The sequence below is a fragment of the Pangasianodon hypophthalmus genome, chromosome 23, assembly GCF_027358585.1.
Source record: "Pangasianodon hypophthalmus isolate fPanHyp1 chromosome 23, fPanHyp1.pri, whole genome shotgun sequence".
Lineage (NCBI taxonomy): Eukaryota > Metazoa > Chordata > Actinopteri > Siluriformes > Pangasiidae > Pangasianodon > Pangasianodon hypophthalmus.
In genome coordinates, this window is record NC_069732.1 from 20,206,009 (window position 1) to 20,224,238 (window position 18,230).

General features: G+C 41.9%; 1 protein-coding gene across 4 annotated transcripts in view; it reads left to right on the top strand.

Annotated features, from left to right (window-relative positions):
• The window catches only part of LOC113524450 (zinc finger protein 883), a 35,051-nt gene extending 18,662 nt beyond the window's left edge, over window positions 1-16,389 (top strand). For all 4 annotated transcript variants that reach the window (XM_053228450.1, XM_053228448.1, XM_053228449.1 and 1 more), the window contains 3 exons: window positions 5,206-5,273; window positions 5,431-5,621; window positions 13,730-16,389. In XM_053228450.1, the coding sequence (XP_053084425.1) occupies window positions 5,206-5,273; window positions 5,431-5,621; window positions 13,730-15,147 (1,677 nt within the window). In that variant the 3' untranslated portion in view covers window positions 15,148-16,389. The remainder of the gene's footprint in view (window positions 1-5,205; window positions 5,274-5,430; window positions 5,622-13,729) is intronic.
• Window positions 16,390-18,230: the final 1,841 nt, after the last annotated feature.

The following is an 18,230-nucleotide window of genomic DNA, read 5'->3' on the forward strand; positions in this document are numbered from 1 at the left end:
TGCACATGTTTCCACTTGTTCACTTTATGTATAAATTATGTAGTCACTTGTAGTTCTGTGTTGTTCTGTGTCGTCTTATGTAGCACCTTGGTCCTGGAGAAACGTTTTGTGTTTTGTTTCACTATGTACTTGTATATGGCTGAAATGACAATAAATTCCACTTGAACTTGAACTTTGGCATCTCCAGTGTTTTAATAGCTGTCTACAGCAGGAGCTTTTTTGGGAAGGAGCTGGTTACTAACATGGTACTCCTGACCCCTTGTGTGTTAGCATGATAGCGCTTTCTCTCAGCAGTGGGTGGAGTGTGTTGTTTGTGTGAAAGTGCTGGGTGTGCTGATTTTTATCCCAGCCACACAAATATTGGTGGTCCCCTTCAGAAGGTGCCAAGAGAATGTCATCTGCAAATGGATGACAGGAACTGAAAAGGAATGTGACCTTAACGACCCCATATTGGACTTATCTCCAACCTTAGATTGAGATCCTGTCCCTGAAGACTACAGAAGTGGAGACAAGACACACTAATGGAGTCCTTCACCCACTTAAATCATTTAGATTTAATCCCAAGTATGTAGACACAACTCTCACCATGCTTATACAGAGACTGGATTGTATGACGTTGTGAAGTTGCCACATGGACAGCCTAAAGAACACCACAGAATTACTGTGGATGGTACCACATTTACACCCTAAAGATGACTCTGGATGTTCTTACTTGGATAGTCTGAAGACTGCAATTGCTAAGAACAATTTACACTCAAGTCACTGAACAGTTGACAACTACCGTCATTCCATCATTCCATCATCAATAAAGATTAGTGAGCCTGTTCCAGAAGCAGCCATGCAAGCCCAAGCCATGACACTATCTCCAACATGCTTGACCCATGAGCTTATATGTTTTGTATCATGAGCAGATCCTTTCTTTCTTTCTTTCCATTGCTTTGGTAGAGGTTCATCTTGATTCCACAGCTTTTGTGACTCATCTCTATATATTTTTTGGGAATTCTAATCAGACCTTCTGATTCTTACTACTGATGAGAGATTTGCATCTTGTGGTGTGGCCTCTATATTTCTGTTCTCAAAGTCTTCTTTGAGCGGTGGATTGTGATACCTTCACCCCTGCCCTGTGGAGGTTGTTGGTGATGTCACTGGCTGTTGTTTTTGGGTTTTTCTTTACAGCTCTCACAATGTTTCTCTCATTAGCTGCTGTAGTTTTCCTTGGCTGACCTGTTCGATGTCTGGTTATTAGTACACCAGTGGTTTCTTTCTTTTTCAGGACATTCCAAGTCAAGTGGAGTTTATTGTCATTTCAGCCATGTACAAGTACATAGTGAAACGAAACAACATTTCTCCAGGACCAAGGTGCTACATAAGACGACACAGAACTACGGGGACTACATAAATTAAACATAAAGTGCACAAGTGCAAACGTGCGGAGGCACAAGACAGAACAAGACAGAACAAGACAGTACAATAACTACAACGCCAACCAGTACGCAGTTCTGTTTGAAAGTGACCAAGTGACAATAGTGCAAATAATACAGAGTTTGATATAAATAGCTGAAGTAATGTAAACATAATGGTATTGTATTATGTGTAAACATAATAGTAGCAGCAGCAGCATAAAACATGCAAAACATGTCTAAAACAGGTACATGGAAGATGTTCAGTTGTATGTATGTGTGTGTTTTCCTTCCTTCAGTCTAGTTCTAGGTGTTGAGGAGTCTGATGGCATGAGGGAAGAAACTATTGCACAGTCTGGTTGTGAGGCCCGAATGCTTCGGTACCGTTTACCAGACGGCAGGAGGGTGAAGAGAGTGTGAGAAGGGTGTGTGGGGTCATCCACAATGCTGGTGGCTTTGCGGATGCAGCGGGAGGTGTAAATGTCCGAGATGGAGGGAAGAGAGACCCCGATGATCTTCTCAGCTGTCCTCACTATCTGCTGCAGGGTCTTGCGATCTGAGACAGTGCAATTCCCAAACCAGGCAGTGATGCAGCTGCACAGGATGCTCTCGATAGTCCCTCTGTAGAACATGGTGAGGATGGAGGGTGGGAGATGGGCTTTCCTCAGCCTTCACAGAAAGTACAGGCACTGCTGGGCTTTCTTCGTTATGGAACTGGTGTTGAGCGACCAGGTGAGGTTCTCCGCCAGGTGAACACCAAGAAACTTGGTGCTCTTGATGATCTCCACGGAGGAGCCACCGATGTTCAGCGGAGAGTGGTCACTCTGTGCTTTTCTGAATTCAACAACCATCTCTTTAGTTTTGTCCACTTTTAGGGACAGGTTGTTGGCTCTGCACCAGTCCGTTAGCCGCTGCACCTCCTCTCTGTATGCTGACTCGTCGTTCTTGCTGATGAGACCCACCACGGTCGTGTCATCGGCGAACTTGATGATGCGATTCGAGCTGTGCATTGCTACACAGTCGTAAGTCAGCAGAGTGAACAGCAGTGGACTGAGCACACAGCCCTGTGGGGCTCCAGTGCTCAGTGTGGTGGTGTTGGAGATGCTGTTCCCGATCCGGACTGACTGAGGTCTCCCGGTCAGGAAGTCCAGGATCCAGTTGCAGAGGGAGGTGTTCAGGCCCAGCAGGTTCAGCTTTCCAATCAGGTGCTGAGGAATGATTGTATTGAATGCTGAACTGAAGTCAATGAACAGCATTCGAACATAAGTGTCTTTATTGTCCAGGCGGGTGAGGGCCAGATTGAGGGCGGTGGTGATGGCGTCATCTGTTGAGAGGTTGGGGCGGTAAGCGAATTGCAGGGGGTCCATTGAGGGAGGCAGCAGGGTCTTGATGTGCCTCATGACGAGCCTCTCAAAGCACTTCATGATGATGGGTGTAAGTGCAACGGGACGGTAGTCATTGAGGCAGGACACTGAAGACTTCTTTGGCACGGGGACGATGGTGGTGGCCTTGAAGCACGTCGGGACAACGGTGCTGCACAGGGAGGTGTTGAAGATGTCCGTGAAAACATCTGCCAACTGATCTGCACATCCCCTGAACACCCTGCCAGGAATGTTGTCTGGTCCAGCAGCCTTCCGTGGGTTGACTCTGTGTAGAGTCTTCCTCACGTCGGCCGTGGTTAGACACAGCACCTGGTCATTGGGAGGAGGGGTGGTCTTCCTCGCCGTCACGCCGTTCTGTGCCTCGAACCGAGCGTAGAAGTCGTTCAGCGCATCTGGGAGGGAGGCCTCACCGTCACAGGCAGATGGTGGTGTCCTGTAGTTGGTGATGTTCTGGATGCCCTGCCACATGCGCCGTGTGTCTCTGCTGGTCTTGAAGTGGTTGTGGATTCTCTGAGCGTGTGCGCGCTTTGCTTCTCTGATGGCCCGGGACAGTCTGGCCCTCGCTGTTCTTAGGGCCACCTTGTCGCCTGCTCTGAAAGCAGAGTCCCGGGTCCTCAGTAGCGCGCGCACCTCTGCAGTCATCCACGGCAGATTTGCATCCATCCAAATTGTTGTATTGGCTATGCCCAATGTTTGAGCAATGCCTCTGATCAATTGTCCTTCTTTGAGCTTCAAAGTGGCTTGCTTTTCTCCCATAGGCAGCTCTCTGGTCTTCATGTTGGTTTATAATTTTTTTCTTTTCTTTTTTTTTTTTTTTTAACAACAAATGCAGTCTTCACAGGTGAATCTCAGGGCCCAAACCAAGAGAGACATTCAGAGCTATTAATTGTTTAAACAATCAATCTAACATGGCACACCTGGGCAACAAGAAACACATGTGAAAGTCACATGCTCCAATTTTTTGATCACTTGAAAAATGGGTGGGTTCCTACAAAAGCTGGCATGTTCTAAGGTAACACATGTAGGTTCTGATATGTCATCTCATTCATCCTTTGATCTCAGACCCAAATAAACTTCAGTGTATAGCCAAAAGAAAATAATTGGCTTTGCTATTCCAATACTTTTGGATGGAACTGTATTATGACTGTGACGGTTTAAGTGAGGCAATGATCTGAGATAGCTTCAGACCTAGGTAGTGTGACTGTTTTCTATGTTTATTCCATTATATTTAATATGTCCACTGTAATGAATGGGTTCTATTATGTTCAGATTAACCCCTACTGAATCTAGAATCAACATAAATGCTGTTCTCAGAGGGTCTTGTGGATTATCAAAATGAATATTAAAGTCTCCAACAATTAATGCTTTGTATACAGAAACAACTAGGTTCGAGATGAAATCTGTAAATTCATGAAGAAATTCAGACTATGTCCCTGAGGGTCTGTAAAAAATAATTAGTGGACGGAGTAAACATATTTTTTGTGACTACATAATACAAATATCTGTATACTAATATAAAGAACTTCAAATGCGTTGAATTTATGTTCAGGATTTTGTGTGATGCGTATCATTATCATTATAAATAACATGATAGCACAGTACATTAAACTTACTGATCAGTAAGAGTTTCATTTACAATAAGCTCTTTAGATGCAGTAGATATTATATTTAACAGTTCTACATTCAGACCAAAGGTGCTGGCTGTGCATTCAGTATGATCTAATTTTTATTTTAATCAGGTTATTAAAAAAGACTGAGTGTTTTTTCTTCCTCAATATGGTGGAACCTGACTAAAATTCTCAAGACAGCTAGCAGACGATCAGTTTAGCCTGTTTGTCTTCTCCTTCGCTCTGATTAACTAGGCCTGTTCTGAGACTATGTGCTATGCTGCAAGAAATGAGAGCAGCATCTTCCTGAGTGGGACTTTTTGGCGCACCACCTGGACACCCAGCAGTTCATAGACCATAATCTGCTGTAACAAAAAAGAAACAAATCGACCAATTACTCTTGGAGCATTTAGGCTACTCGCTTAGGCTATAGAAAACACTGTCTGGTTAAAAAAGCCAGTTCAGTTAATTGGGAAAGGATCTGAGATGTGAATAAAGTAAGTTACCTTAAATTAACTTAAATGGCCAGTCCCATTCACATGCAACATAGTATATGCTTTGTCTCTCTCACACACACACACACACACACACACACACACATATATGTGTATGTATGTATATATATATATATATATATATGTATATGTGTGTGTAAGATGAAATATTTTAAAAGATTTTCTTAATTTTTATTCCTTTTTTTTCACATTAGTTTTGCTTGAGCAGAAGATTAATTTTGCCTATGTAATGTTTTGTAGAACAATATTTGTATGTGCAGCATTCTTGTTCCTAGATAAAATTTAAATGTAATTTTTGCAGATATACATGAGTAGGCAGTGTGAAGAATACATAGATGCCAAGAGAGTGATGCATGCTAACTGGATGAGGTGAGGAATACAGTGATTGTTGGGTTTTATTTAGTCTATGATTTTATAGTTCCTTATTTGTTGGAAGAATGATTTCCATGCTTTCTCTCAGTCTTTATCTCTGATATCTGAGTTTTTTCTTTGTTCCCCTTTCTGCCACTTTATCTCAATCTCTTAGGTATGTCAATTGTGCTCGTAATGATAAAGAACAGAATCTTGTGGCATTTCAGTATCAAGGTGGGATTCTGTTCCGTTGCTGTCGACCCATTAATCCAGGACAGGAGCTCTTGGTGTGGTATGAAGAGGAGTATGCCAAAGATCTAGGCCCTACATTTGACTTCCTGTGGAAAAAAAAGTGCTCTGCAAATGGTAAAGTGCAAACATTGTGGTTTTACAATATTTATTTGGACCTAAAACTAATTTCTATTATTTAACACCTCAATAATGTCAAGTTATTGTCTTCTTGAACTGAGTTGAGATCAAGGAAGTTGTGGACTTCAAGGTTTTCCTCAACAGGAACACAGAACCACTGAACTGGAACGCAAGAGACGATGCAAAACACACTGGATGCTTTTCCTACAACTATTAAAAAGGTCAAAACCCAGGGTTCCCACACATCCTGGAAAACCTGGAAAAGATTCCAGTCACGGAAAATGGAAGAAAAAGAACAATGTCCTGGAAAACCCTGTGGTGGAATTTTGGGTGCCCTTCGGATGGTGAACGAAAATCACCCGTAGTCCATGTCAAAACGGAGCAATTTTTGCCAGTTCTCCTAAAGTGCAACCTGCCCTGAGCTTGCCTTTCTATCATGGCTGTCATAGCTTCCTTGTCAGCAATGCAGCTTGAAATGGCAACTCGGTTTGCAGTATAGTAAAAATGCATAAAATTTGAGAAATTAATGTTGAAATATTACTATTGTTTCTCAAGAACAAGCAAGACTTTCATCTATCATCTGAAAGGCCCTTTTTTTCCACTTGGTACCTTTAGTTTAGAGCAAACTATAGCTAGTAGAACTGGATAACATGAGCCAGTAAAAAACTGTGTGTACAGCAATTGCTGCAATAGCTGTAATTGCTAGCGTTTTGCATTTAGTCAGTTTTTTTTTTTTTTTTTTGGTTAATTTACCCATTAACAAGGTCAGTTGTTGGGACTGTGAGTAAATGTAACAAGTTATTAGCTGCAACTAAAATTATAAAATTTTAATAAAATTATATATATAAATTACATTGCATATATAGTGAAGTCATGCTGATGAATGTGTCATTTTCTTAATTTTAAGTTTTCTTTCATGTTTTGAAAGTGTAGCCATTCATGGCTTTAGCTGTTAGGCAACACAGATAAGGAAAACTACGAAGCATCAGAGAAAAATGTTTTGTTGCTCTGCTCCGAAGTCACACAGCAGGTTCAGGTTTGTATAGGATACAAAATGTGCAAAAAAAAAAATACAACACTTTATTGTGGTCCATCTTAAAGCTGCAGACACCTTGTTTTCTGACAGCCATTTAAATCATCCGACTTGGTAGTCATTGTGTTCTGTGGAATCTATTGACGATTCATGATACTATTGTCAATCATCTCATGCCTAAGGGTGCAATGCCTGCCAATCACGCTAGCTGTGTCTTGGAAAAGTCCTGGAAAATTATGTCTTAAAAAGTGCCTGAAACCTTACACTGATATGGTGAAAGAGCTAATGAATAAAGTAATACAAATACACTGCTAATACAGAGGACAACCTCTTTGCTGTTATGTTAGTTACACTAAGGGTCTTACACCGTGCCTGTATCTGTTCAGTGCTCAAAACGTTCATGTCTGTACTTGTATTCGTATGTATTTAAATTTTTATTTAAACAATTAAGCACGGAAAAAAGGAAAAAGAAGTCATTGTTCATTCACTAATTATAACAACAAATAGCAATTTGCAGAAAATACTTTATTCAGCTCTTGAACTGGAGGCCTGTAGATCTTTCTGGCAATGAAGAATGATCATTTAAGAATGATGAAAAACATGCCCAATGAAAATACAATTTAATATTTTTAAATTAATTAAATGATTATCTTTGCAGAGGGATTAGAGCTTTGTTGTCATTTTAGCCATATACAAATATACAGTAGAAAAAAATAGCAAGGCCTTGATACCACATTACAGAAGTGACAGTAAGAGTGAAACACACCCAATAACAAGAAGTGCCAATGCAAAATGGACAACAAAATACAAGACAATGAGGACTATATAATAAATACAATATTTGAACATAATACTGGTAAAGGTGGAGAATGTTTGACTAGACTTGTGTGATATAATGATATTCTCATCCTTACACAATATTACATTGCCACAATATCCAGTGGCGTTTATTGCCAGTTACATTACCAGATCTGCCAACCATTACACATTTTGCTTAGAAATTGCTATGTATGGTGTAAAATGCGCCTTAGGTCCTACATAGAATTAACACCTCTTGCATTATCTAGGCATAGTGCTATGTTTGATACTAAATCTTATGCTTAGTCAAAGGTAGGTGTAAAGTGAAAAGTCTTGACTAGCTTCCCAGGTGATTAAACACGTTGATACAATGGTGCATCTAATATACAAGCTGCACAATCAGCAGGCTCTCAGGTGCAAAAGAGTAATGACGGACCGCACCAATCCTCTAGATTTATACATGGAGATAGAGAACTTATTGAAAGATATCATTGCAGTGGGGCATGAATTGTTGGAATTAATTAACCAGTTATCACTACAGTTGCAACATGTAACAAATAGGAACGCAGGTGCTAATTTCTCTTTGATTTTATGCCAGTGGATCTTTCCAAAATACAGTCGCTGATATGGTGCATGTAAGCAGAAGTACAGCATGACGGGAGATACGACGAGTTTCTCTGGCCCTTCAAGATCGGGCTCACCAATGTGTTCATCTACCCACTCAGGAATTTTTGATTTTTAATGTTCAGGTTTTCAGGTGTGTGATGCAGACATGAAATTGGATGGATGGATGGATGGATAGATGGATTCATGGATGGATGGATGGATGGATGGATGGATGGATGGATGGATAGATAGATAGATAGATAGATAGATAGACTTTACTGATCCCATGAGGGAATTCTTGTGTTACAGCAGCATGGTCAGTAGCAAGATACAACACGTACACATACAAAATATAAAATACAATAAGTTAAATTAAATGTAGTAGTGCAGATATGGAACACAGTTGTAGATTTAACCAGATTTACATCAGTATTTACATAAGTACACTTGTGAAAACTGGCAGTGAATAATGAAAATTAAGAACCTTGAGAATGTAGAATATAATGACAGCTTTCTAAATGATAGCTTTCTTGTAGTAGTGTAATGTGAAAGTGTTATCATCTGTCACACACAGGTGAGCTGTTGTACAATGTTATTGCGAATGGTAAGAATGAAGTCCTGTAACGTTCTCTGTGACAACGAATTTGAATGAGTCTTTTGGAGAATGAGCTCCGCTGACTCTGTAGTGTGTTGTAGAGTGGGTGAGACGGATAGGCCATGATGGAGAGCAGTTTGTTCAGTGACCTCCTGTTCCTCACTGACTCAAACGTCTCCAGTTTGTGTCCAATGATAGATCCAGCCTTGCGAATAAGCTTGTTAATCCTGCTGGTATCCCTGGCACTGATGCTGCCCCCCCAGCAAACCACAGTACGGTAAATGGCACTCGCCACCACAGACTGGTAGAAGCTCTCCAGCATCTTGTTGCATACATTGAAAGATCTGAGCTTCCTCAGAAAGTAGAGTCTGCTCATTCCCTTCTTGTACACAGCATCAATTCAATTCAATTCAATTTTATTTGTATAGCGCTTTTAACAATGAACATTGTCTTAAAGCAGCTTTACAGAACATAAGAAACAAAAAGCATGCAAACAGAAACAACAGTGGTTTATTGCTATCAGTTTGCTCAAATGCTCGGCTCTAGCAGCTTTTAGAGCCTGTCTATAGCTAGACATAATGTCTTTATACACAATTCTAAAAACTTCTAATTTAGTTTTTCTCCACTTTCGCTCCAGGTTACGGGTTGCTCTCTTGAGAGCGTGAGTATGACTATTGTACCATGGTGCAGGTGTTTTATCTCTGACCTTTTTTTAATCAGATGGGGGCAACAGTTTCTAGTGTGCTGGTGAAAATAGTGCCTATGCTGTTAGTCATTTCATCTAGATCATCTGCATTTAGGGGTCTAGTGAGAAATTGAGACAGATCCATCAGATTACATGTGAATCTGTCTTTAGTGGTTGGAATAATATTTCTACCGAGTCGATAACGTGGAGGAACATGGCTAATATGTTCTATAGGTAGAGTGTACACTAAGAGGTGATGGTCTGTGATATCATTGCTTTGAGGTAGAATATCTATGTCAGTGACATCTGTTCCATGTGATATAATTAAATCTAGTGTATGATTAAAACGATGAGTTGGTCTGGGTTAGGGTAATGTTTTGTTTAATCCCAAATGAATTTAATAAGTCCATAAATGCCAGTCCTAAGTCATTATTAGCATCGTCAACATGAATGTTAAAGTCTCCTACAATCAACACTTTGTCGTAATTAATCAGCAGGTCTGAGAGTAAATGCGCAAACTTTTTAAGAAAATCAACGTACGGCCCTGGGGGTCTAATCCGGTGATTTTTTTATGTATGTTGGTGAGTGCAACATTGAGGACAAGCACTTTGAATAAGTTAAACCTGGGTCCTGATTTCTGAGTAACGGTAAGAAAATTGTTATAGATAGTTGCAACACCACCTCCACGACCAGTCTGATGGGGCTCATGCTTATACTAATATCCTGACAGAGTAGACTCATTCAGACCAATGTATTCATTTGATCTAAGCCAGGTTTCAGTAAGGCAGAGTGCATCAAGACTATAATCTGAGATCATTTCATTAACAAATTGCTTTCCGTGTAAGGGATCTAATGTTGAGAAGCCCAAACTTTAGAAATTGTTTTTGTTTACTTATTTGGCCTTTTTCAGGTTTAATGGTGATTAGTTTCGAAATCTTTTAGTGAATTTATTCTTTGGTCTCGCTCTTCAGGGAACAGACACAGTTTCTATAAGACGAGCTATGTGTGCACTTGTGTCAGTCTGGTGAGTTGAACAGTAGCTATTATAATTGTGATCTGAGGTATGACTTACCAGTCAGATGGTACGTAGTGTCCCGGAAATGTTGTCCAAGAGCATCAGTGTTGGTCCTCCAGTCTAGTCTGTCATTTAAGTGTACACTCAAATACTTGTAGTTATTAACAATTTCAACTTCCTCACCCATGATGGTTATGGGCTGAATCAAAGTTTTAGTCCTCCTAAAGTCCACCACCATCTCCTTGGTCTTTGTCACATTTAGGAGTAGATCATTCTTAGTGCACCAGTCCACAAAGTTATCCAGTAGTCCCCTGTACTCTGACTCCTGTCCATCCCTAATACACCCCACCACTGCAGAGTCATCAGAAAACTTCTGCAGGTGGAATGATTCAGAGTTGTACTGGAAGTCTGAGGTGTACAAAGTGAACAAAAATGGAGATAGGACAGTCCCCTGAGGTGCTCCTCTGTTACTGACCACCGTGCCAGACAGAGAGGCCACAAACTGGGGCCTATCTGACAGGTAGTCAGCAATCCAGGAGATGGTGGATGTGCTGACACCCATTGTGAGCAGCTTCTCACTCAGCATGAATGGTTGGATGGTGTTGAAGGCACTGGAAATATCAAAAAATATGATCCTCGGCGTACCAACACTTCCATCCAGGTAAGAGTGAGTACACTGCAGCAGATAGATGACGGCATCATCCACACCCACATGAGGCTGGTAAGCAAACTGGAGTGGGTCCAGTCCAGGTTTCATCTGTGGCACCAGATGGGCTAAAACTAGTCTCTCCAACACTTTCATGACATGTGACGCCAGGAAACCGGTCTGAAGTCATTGAGGCCAGATGGGGTGGCTTTCTTATGTATTTTTACTAGACAATATGTTTTCCATAGCACTGGTACTCTTTCCTGCATCAGACTTAGATTGTAGATGTGCTTCAGGATACCAGACAGCTGAGTAGCACACGACTTAAGAACCCAGGGATTAATACCATCAGGGCCTGCAGCCTTGCCTTGATCAAGTCTCTCCAGCTGTCTTCTCAACTGGTTTGTCATCACAGTCAAGTGAGAGGATGTGGTCGGTCCAGTTGAGGAAGGCAGTGGGGGGGTTGTGGTCAGCAGGGTGTGGTGTTGCTATAGATGTGTATTTGGTGTCTGCAAGGGTGCAAGGACTCAGTCTCATTTTCAGTTGCCGCTGTATCCTTTTTAGTTCTTCCTTGTCACCAGACCTGAAGGCCCTCTTCTTCTTGTTCAACAGATCTTTCAGGTCACTGGTGATCCAAGGTTTATTGTTCAGATAGCAGCGTACAGTTCGATTAGGGATAATGGTATCATGGCAAAAGTTAATATAGTCTGTGATACAGTCAGTAATACTATTAATGTCATCCCCATGTGGTTCACATAGCAGATTCCAGTCTGTGGTCTCGAAGAAGTCTTGCAGGGTCTCACTGGCTTCCTGTGTCCACCCCCTACCGTCCTTGTGGATACAGGCTGCCTTTGAACTGCAGGAACATACTGAGGTGTTAAAGAGACGAGATTGTGATCTGAATTACCGAGTGGGGGTAGTGCAGTTCGTCCATCTTATTTCCCAAGGACCTCACATTCCCCGTGATAACAGACGGAACCGCGGGTTTAAATCTTCTCTTTCTCGCTCTCAGCTTTGCACCGGCTCTGCATCCCCGGTGTCTCCTCTTGAGCTCTGCTGGGATCTTATGCCTGTCTCCGGGAAGAAGCGTTGTTTTGGAGAGTGCTAACAGCTGGTCGCGTGTGTACCTAAACACAATGCCGCTTTGCTGAGCCCAGCTCCCAACCACAAAAAGTGATGAGAACAGCAGAAAGGCCATCAAAACAGGAAAAAGGTGTATGTGAAACATGATGAGTGTTACCTAAAACAAAAAAAAGAGAAAAAAGATAGGAAAAAAAAAGACACAGACAAGTTAGGTAGGATGTGGTGGCACGGTGGTATGGGTCTGCCCATGACTCATGCGTCTTGAGGGAGAGCGCACTGGCAAGAGTGTGTGAGGAGGGATGGCTATCGGGTCTAATGCATGGTGACAGTGGCTACCCTTTAAAGAAGTGGCTGATGACACGTGTCATGGTACCCTGGACAGAGCAGGAAAGGCAATATAACTATGTGCACTCACAGACGAGGTCGATCATTGAGCACTGCATAGGAGTGCTCAAGCACAGGTGTGTGTGGCTTATGTTTAGGTTAAATATGAAACATGTCCACCCCTTGTTTATTTTAGCCTACACTTAAACTGGTATTGGTTGTCAGCAGGTAATGTTATGGGATGATGCATAGCTACTGCCTATAGACATACTAATGACTTTTTTTTTATATTCCACTGCATACACAGTGAAATCAGGATGGAGCCAGAGAGGACATGTACCATCATGTGGGCAGCAGCTGTGCTGCCCTACATTTGCATAGCCAAGAGAGTGCCTCTCCCAATTTGGGACCGGTGAAGGTAGAAAATATGAAGCTGAAGGCGGGTTGGGATTCTCCGCAAGAGATGCAGCTTCATTAAAATAAAACTAGCTTCATAAATGTATATAGGCTACTCCACACACCCAGTGGGAACAGATTTATTACTATAAGCCTACTATTTATTAGCCTATATTTTTAAGAGGCCATGTTACGTCATGACTGGTGACTGATGAACTTGCATTTGATGTGGAAAAAAAACTTGACTCCTCTTCAGCTTCAACTTGCTTATCTTCCATTAGGCCTATATAGCTGGCACTATTGTCACAGCCTCTTAGCCCATGGAAAGCTGGAGTCCTCTCCAAACACATCCATGATGGTGCTATAGGGTGAGATTTTAGGAGGGGGTCCCCAGGAGAGAGTTTTTGAACAGGCTAGAGTCTCTCTTGGCTGCCTGAAGAATGTCTTCCCATTTTTTTTTTCAATTCATTGACTGTCTGACTTCCTAATCCACCAATGTCAAAGTGGCCTATCTGTTGAAACTTGATTTCTCACTGTTTACCAGCTGACTACATAGGTCTTGTTACTTTAGCTAGAGAGCTAGGGTGCTTAGAAACTGGAAGAAGCTTACTAGATGGTGGCCTTTTTAAGAGAAGTATTACTGGCTATGCTATATCACATGACCATTTCAAGGTCTTGATTTATTGGAGTGTATTTATAGCACTATCTCTAGTCATCAAGAATTTACAGAACCTGAGTTATGTACGTGAGTAGTGTTTTGTGGTGTTTGTCATTTTGCTCATAATAATGTTTTTACTTAACCTCAAAAATTTTATCATTAGTTTATGTTGGGATAGTTCACAAACATTTTTATGATATTGTTGTATTTGTTTTTTGTTTGTTTGTTTGTTTATATTTACATATATTTTTTCTTTAACTTTCCAGAAGTAACTGATGCTCCATTGCAGATCTCCTGCTCCTGGTGTCCACTTTGCTATACATCTCAAATTTACCTTGACATACACATCAAACAATGTCACTACAAGGAGTATGTGAGACTGAAGAAATCAGGAGAGATTAAATATGAAATTCAGATGCCCACAAAAGGCTCCAGTTGTAAGCAAATATCTGATACTCTCAGATGTGATACAATGGAACTTCACCACTGTGCAGACTGTGGAAAGAATTTTATTAATGAGAGTGCTCTACAACGACACCAGCGCATTCACACAGGACAGAAGCCCTATCGCTGCTTACAGTGTGGAAAGAGTTTTACTCATCAGGGTAATCTTCAACGACACCAGCGCATCCACACAGGAGAGAAGCCGTATCTCTGCTCACAGTGTGGTACGAGTTTTACTCATCAGGGTAATCTTCAACGACACCAGCGCATCCACACAGGAGAGAAGCCACATCACTGCTCACAGTGTGAAAAGAGTTTTAATCGAAAGGGTAGTCTCCTACGACACCAGAGCATTCACAAAGAGAAGAAGCCGTATCACTGCTCACAGTGTGGAAAGAGTTTTGCACATCAGGGTAATCTTCAACTACACCAAAGCATTCACACAGGTGTCAAGCCATATCACTGCTGTCATTGTGGAAAGAGTTTTACTCATCAGGGTACTCTTCAACTACACCAGCGCATTCACACAGGAGAGAAGCCGTATCACTGCTCACAGTGTGGAAAGAGTTTTACTCATCAGGGTAATCTTCAACTACACCAGCGCACTCACACAGGAGAGAAGCCGTACCACTGCTCACAGTGTGGAAAGAGTTTTACTCATCAGGGTAATCTTCAACTACACCAGCGCATCCACACAGGAGAGAAGCCGTATCACTGCTCACAGTGTGGAAAGAGTTTTAATCAAAAGGGTCATCTCCTACGACACCAGCGCATTCACACAGGAGAGAAGCCGTATCACTGCTCACAGTGTGGAAAGAATTTTACTGACCAGAGAAACCTTCAACAACACCAGCGCATTCACACAGGTGAGAAGCCGTATCACTGCTCACAGTGTGGAAAGAGTTTTACTGACCAGAGTAATCTTCAACGACACCAGAGCATTCACACAGGAGAGAAGCCGTATCACTGCTCACAGTGTGGAAAGAGTTTTACTCAGCAGAGTAATCTTCAACGACACCAGAACATTCACACAGGAGAGAAGCCGTATCGCTGCTCACAGTGTGAAAAGAGTTTTATTCGAAAGGGTGATCTTCAAAAACACCAGCGCATCCACACGGGAGAGAAACCATATCACTGCTCACAGTGTGGAAAGCGTTTTACTGACCAGAGTAGTCTCCGAAGACATAAGAGCATTCATACAGGAAAGAAGCCTGCTTACAGCATCACTGCTCACTGCTGATATAATGATTTAAAATGCAGTCTTGGTACAATATTACACTGCCATGAAATTTACCCTAATTATATTAGCAGACCTGCCAACCTTTATATTTAGGAGCTCTGCAAGTTAGCATCGGAGTATGCTAGTATGAGTTATTGTCCAAAAATATGCCAAAACAGCAGTCAATTTCTCCCCAATAAATCGACAAAATGAATCTGAAATGATTTGTGCTCCAATATTAACTGACACCACTATCTTCTGGGCTCATGGAGCATCAGAGTTTGCCACCAAATGGCACCAGAAAAAAAAAAAAGTACTTTCAATTTTAGATAGAAACAGAAAAAAAGATTAAATAGCATTAAATGTCATATCTTTCCAAATAATGTTAAAGGTGATGATAATTATTTATGATGATAATGATAATTGATATTCTTAATTCAGTTTGCTAACCTGGTTTAATTCATCAAATCTCGCAGATATATTTTATATATCTGGATGACCAGAACAGTGGGATTTTTTTTCTCCGATATTTCTCTTAGAAAAATTCCCACGCACCATCTAGCTTTTCCCTTATCATACAATGGCTACCAACTAGGGAGGGCAAAGGTTATCACATGCTTTTTCCTAAACATGTAAAACTTTTTGAACTGCTGCTCCTACTGTGACAGAGCAGCATAACACACTTGGAGGAAAGCGCTATCTGCCCCATTCTGTATACATGAGCTCAAAGATGCCCACAATTGACTAGTGAAAATGTGGTCAAAAGGGGAGAGAGCATGGTTTTTCCTCTCTTGCTCTCCCACCATGCATGGCTGTAATCTCTGGATTATAGAGCAAACACTTTCCTGTTGTGTCACTTTGGAGCCTGAACAGTGGAATTTAATGGTGTGCTGATGAATTATATCTCACAGTGGGTGATGTATGAAGAAAACAAGAAACCTAAGACAGAACTTTGTCACATTCCATAATTTACCTGCATTTATTTAAGCCACTGTAAATTTTTATTGCAAACATTTTCTTTTGTTATATGCAGTGACGATTTCTAAAAACTGTGAAGACAGAATAGACATTTGTAACAGTTATGGTCTTTTAATGTTATGTATTATTTCATGTAATTTGGATTAGTAAAATGTTTTGTGTCTGTCCTTATCTTGTTCTAATGGTTGTACAGGCACATTGAGAGATTGATAACTAAGTTTAAATCCTTATATGTATACAAGTATGCGCAAGTGTACTTGGCCAATAAAAAATGTGCATGTGCTTTCTCTAGGGTCAAAATCTTTTTTGTCTCCTTCAGTCTTCTCATGGTGGCATGACTATAAAATTACATACTAATTTGAGAACTGAAAGTTATTGTATACACTAGCTAATAGCGGATTGCATTTTGTACAATAACAATAATTATTATTATTAATAAATTGATTGTGTCAGTATTTCACAAAAAAAACCCTGATTGCCATGAGTAAGAGCTTGGAACAGGAATAGGTTTAGCAATACAAGATATGAATGCTCTCTTTCAAGTCAAGTGGAGTTTATTGTCATTTGAACCATATGCAGCCAGTGGGTACAGCGTGAAACGAAGCAACGTTTCTCCAGGACCAAAGTGCTACATGAGACAAACACAGAACAACACAGAACTACAAGGCACTACATAAATTTATACATAAAGTGCACAAGTGCAAACGTGCAGACAGCACAAGACAGTGCAATGACTACTGGGATAGACAATAGGCACAGTGAGTCCCAGTGCAGCTTCGACCAGTACACAGTTCTATTTAAAGTGAATCTAGTGAGAATAGTGCAAAGAGTACAAGAGTACAATATAAGTAGCTGAAATAGTGTAAACATAAGAGCAGCAGCCTATGTACAGTAATAAATATTTGTAGCAGCATAATGTAATGTGCGAAAACTTGCAAAAAAAAATTGCAGAAAAGATGGAGGATGCTCAGTTGTGTGTGTGTGTGTGTGTGTGTGTGTGTGTGTTCCTTCAGTCCAGTTTCTGAGTGTTGAGGAGTCTGATGGCATGGGAGAAGAAACTGTTGCACAGTCTGGTCGTGAGGGCCCGAATGCTTCGGTACCGTTTACCAGACGGCAGGGTGAAGAGTGTGTGAGAGGGATGTGTGTGTGAGGGGTGTGTGAGAGGGGTGTGTGAGAGGGGTGTGTGGTGTGATCCACAATGCTGGTGGCTTTGCGGAGGCAGCTTGAGGTGTAAATGTCTGTGATAGAGAGAAGAGAGACCCCGATGATCTTCTCAGCTGTCCTCACTATCTGCTGCAGGTGGTGTTGGTGGTGTTGGAGATGCTGGTCCTGATCCGGACTGACTGAGGTCTCCCGGTCAGGAAGTCCAGGATCCAGTTGCAGAGGGAGGTGTTCAGGCCCAGCAGGTTCAGCTTTCCAATCAGGTGCTGAGGAATGATTGTGTCGAATGCTGAACTGAAGTCTATGAACAGCATTCGAACATAAGTGTCTTTATTGTCCAGGTGGGTGAGGGCCAGATAGAGAGTGGTGGTGATGGCGTCATCTGTTGAGAGGTTGGGGCGGTAAGCGAATTGCAGGGGGTCCATTGAGGGGCAGCAGGGTCTTGATGTGCCTCATGATGAGCCTCTCGAAGCATTTCATGATGATGGGTGTAAGTGCAACAGGACGGTAATCATTGAGGCAGGACACTGAAGACTTCTTTGGCACGGGGACGATGGTGGTGGCCTTGAAGCACATCAGAACGACGGTGCTGCTCAGGGAGGTGTTGAAGATGTCCATGAAAACATCTGCCAGCTGGTCTGCACATTCTCTGAGCACCCGCCGGGAATGTTGTCTGGTCCAGCAGCCTTCCATGGGTTGACTGTGTAGAGTCTTCCTCACATCGGCTGTGGTTAGGCACAGCACCTGGTCATTGGGAGGAGGGGTGGTCTTCCTCGCCGTCACGCCATTCTGTACCTCAAACTGAGCGTAGAAGCTGGGAGGGAGGCATCACTGTCACAGGCAGGTGAGGTTGTCCTGTAGTTGGTGATGGTCTGGATGCCCCGCCACATGCGCCGCATGTCTCTGCTGGCCTTGAAGTGGTCATGGATTCTCTGTGCATGTATGCTCTTTGCCTCTGCCCGGTA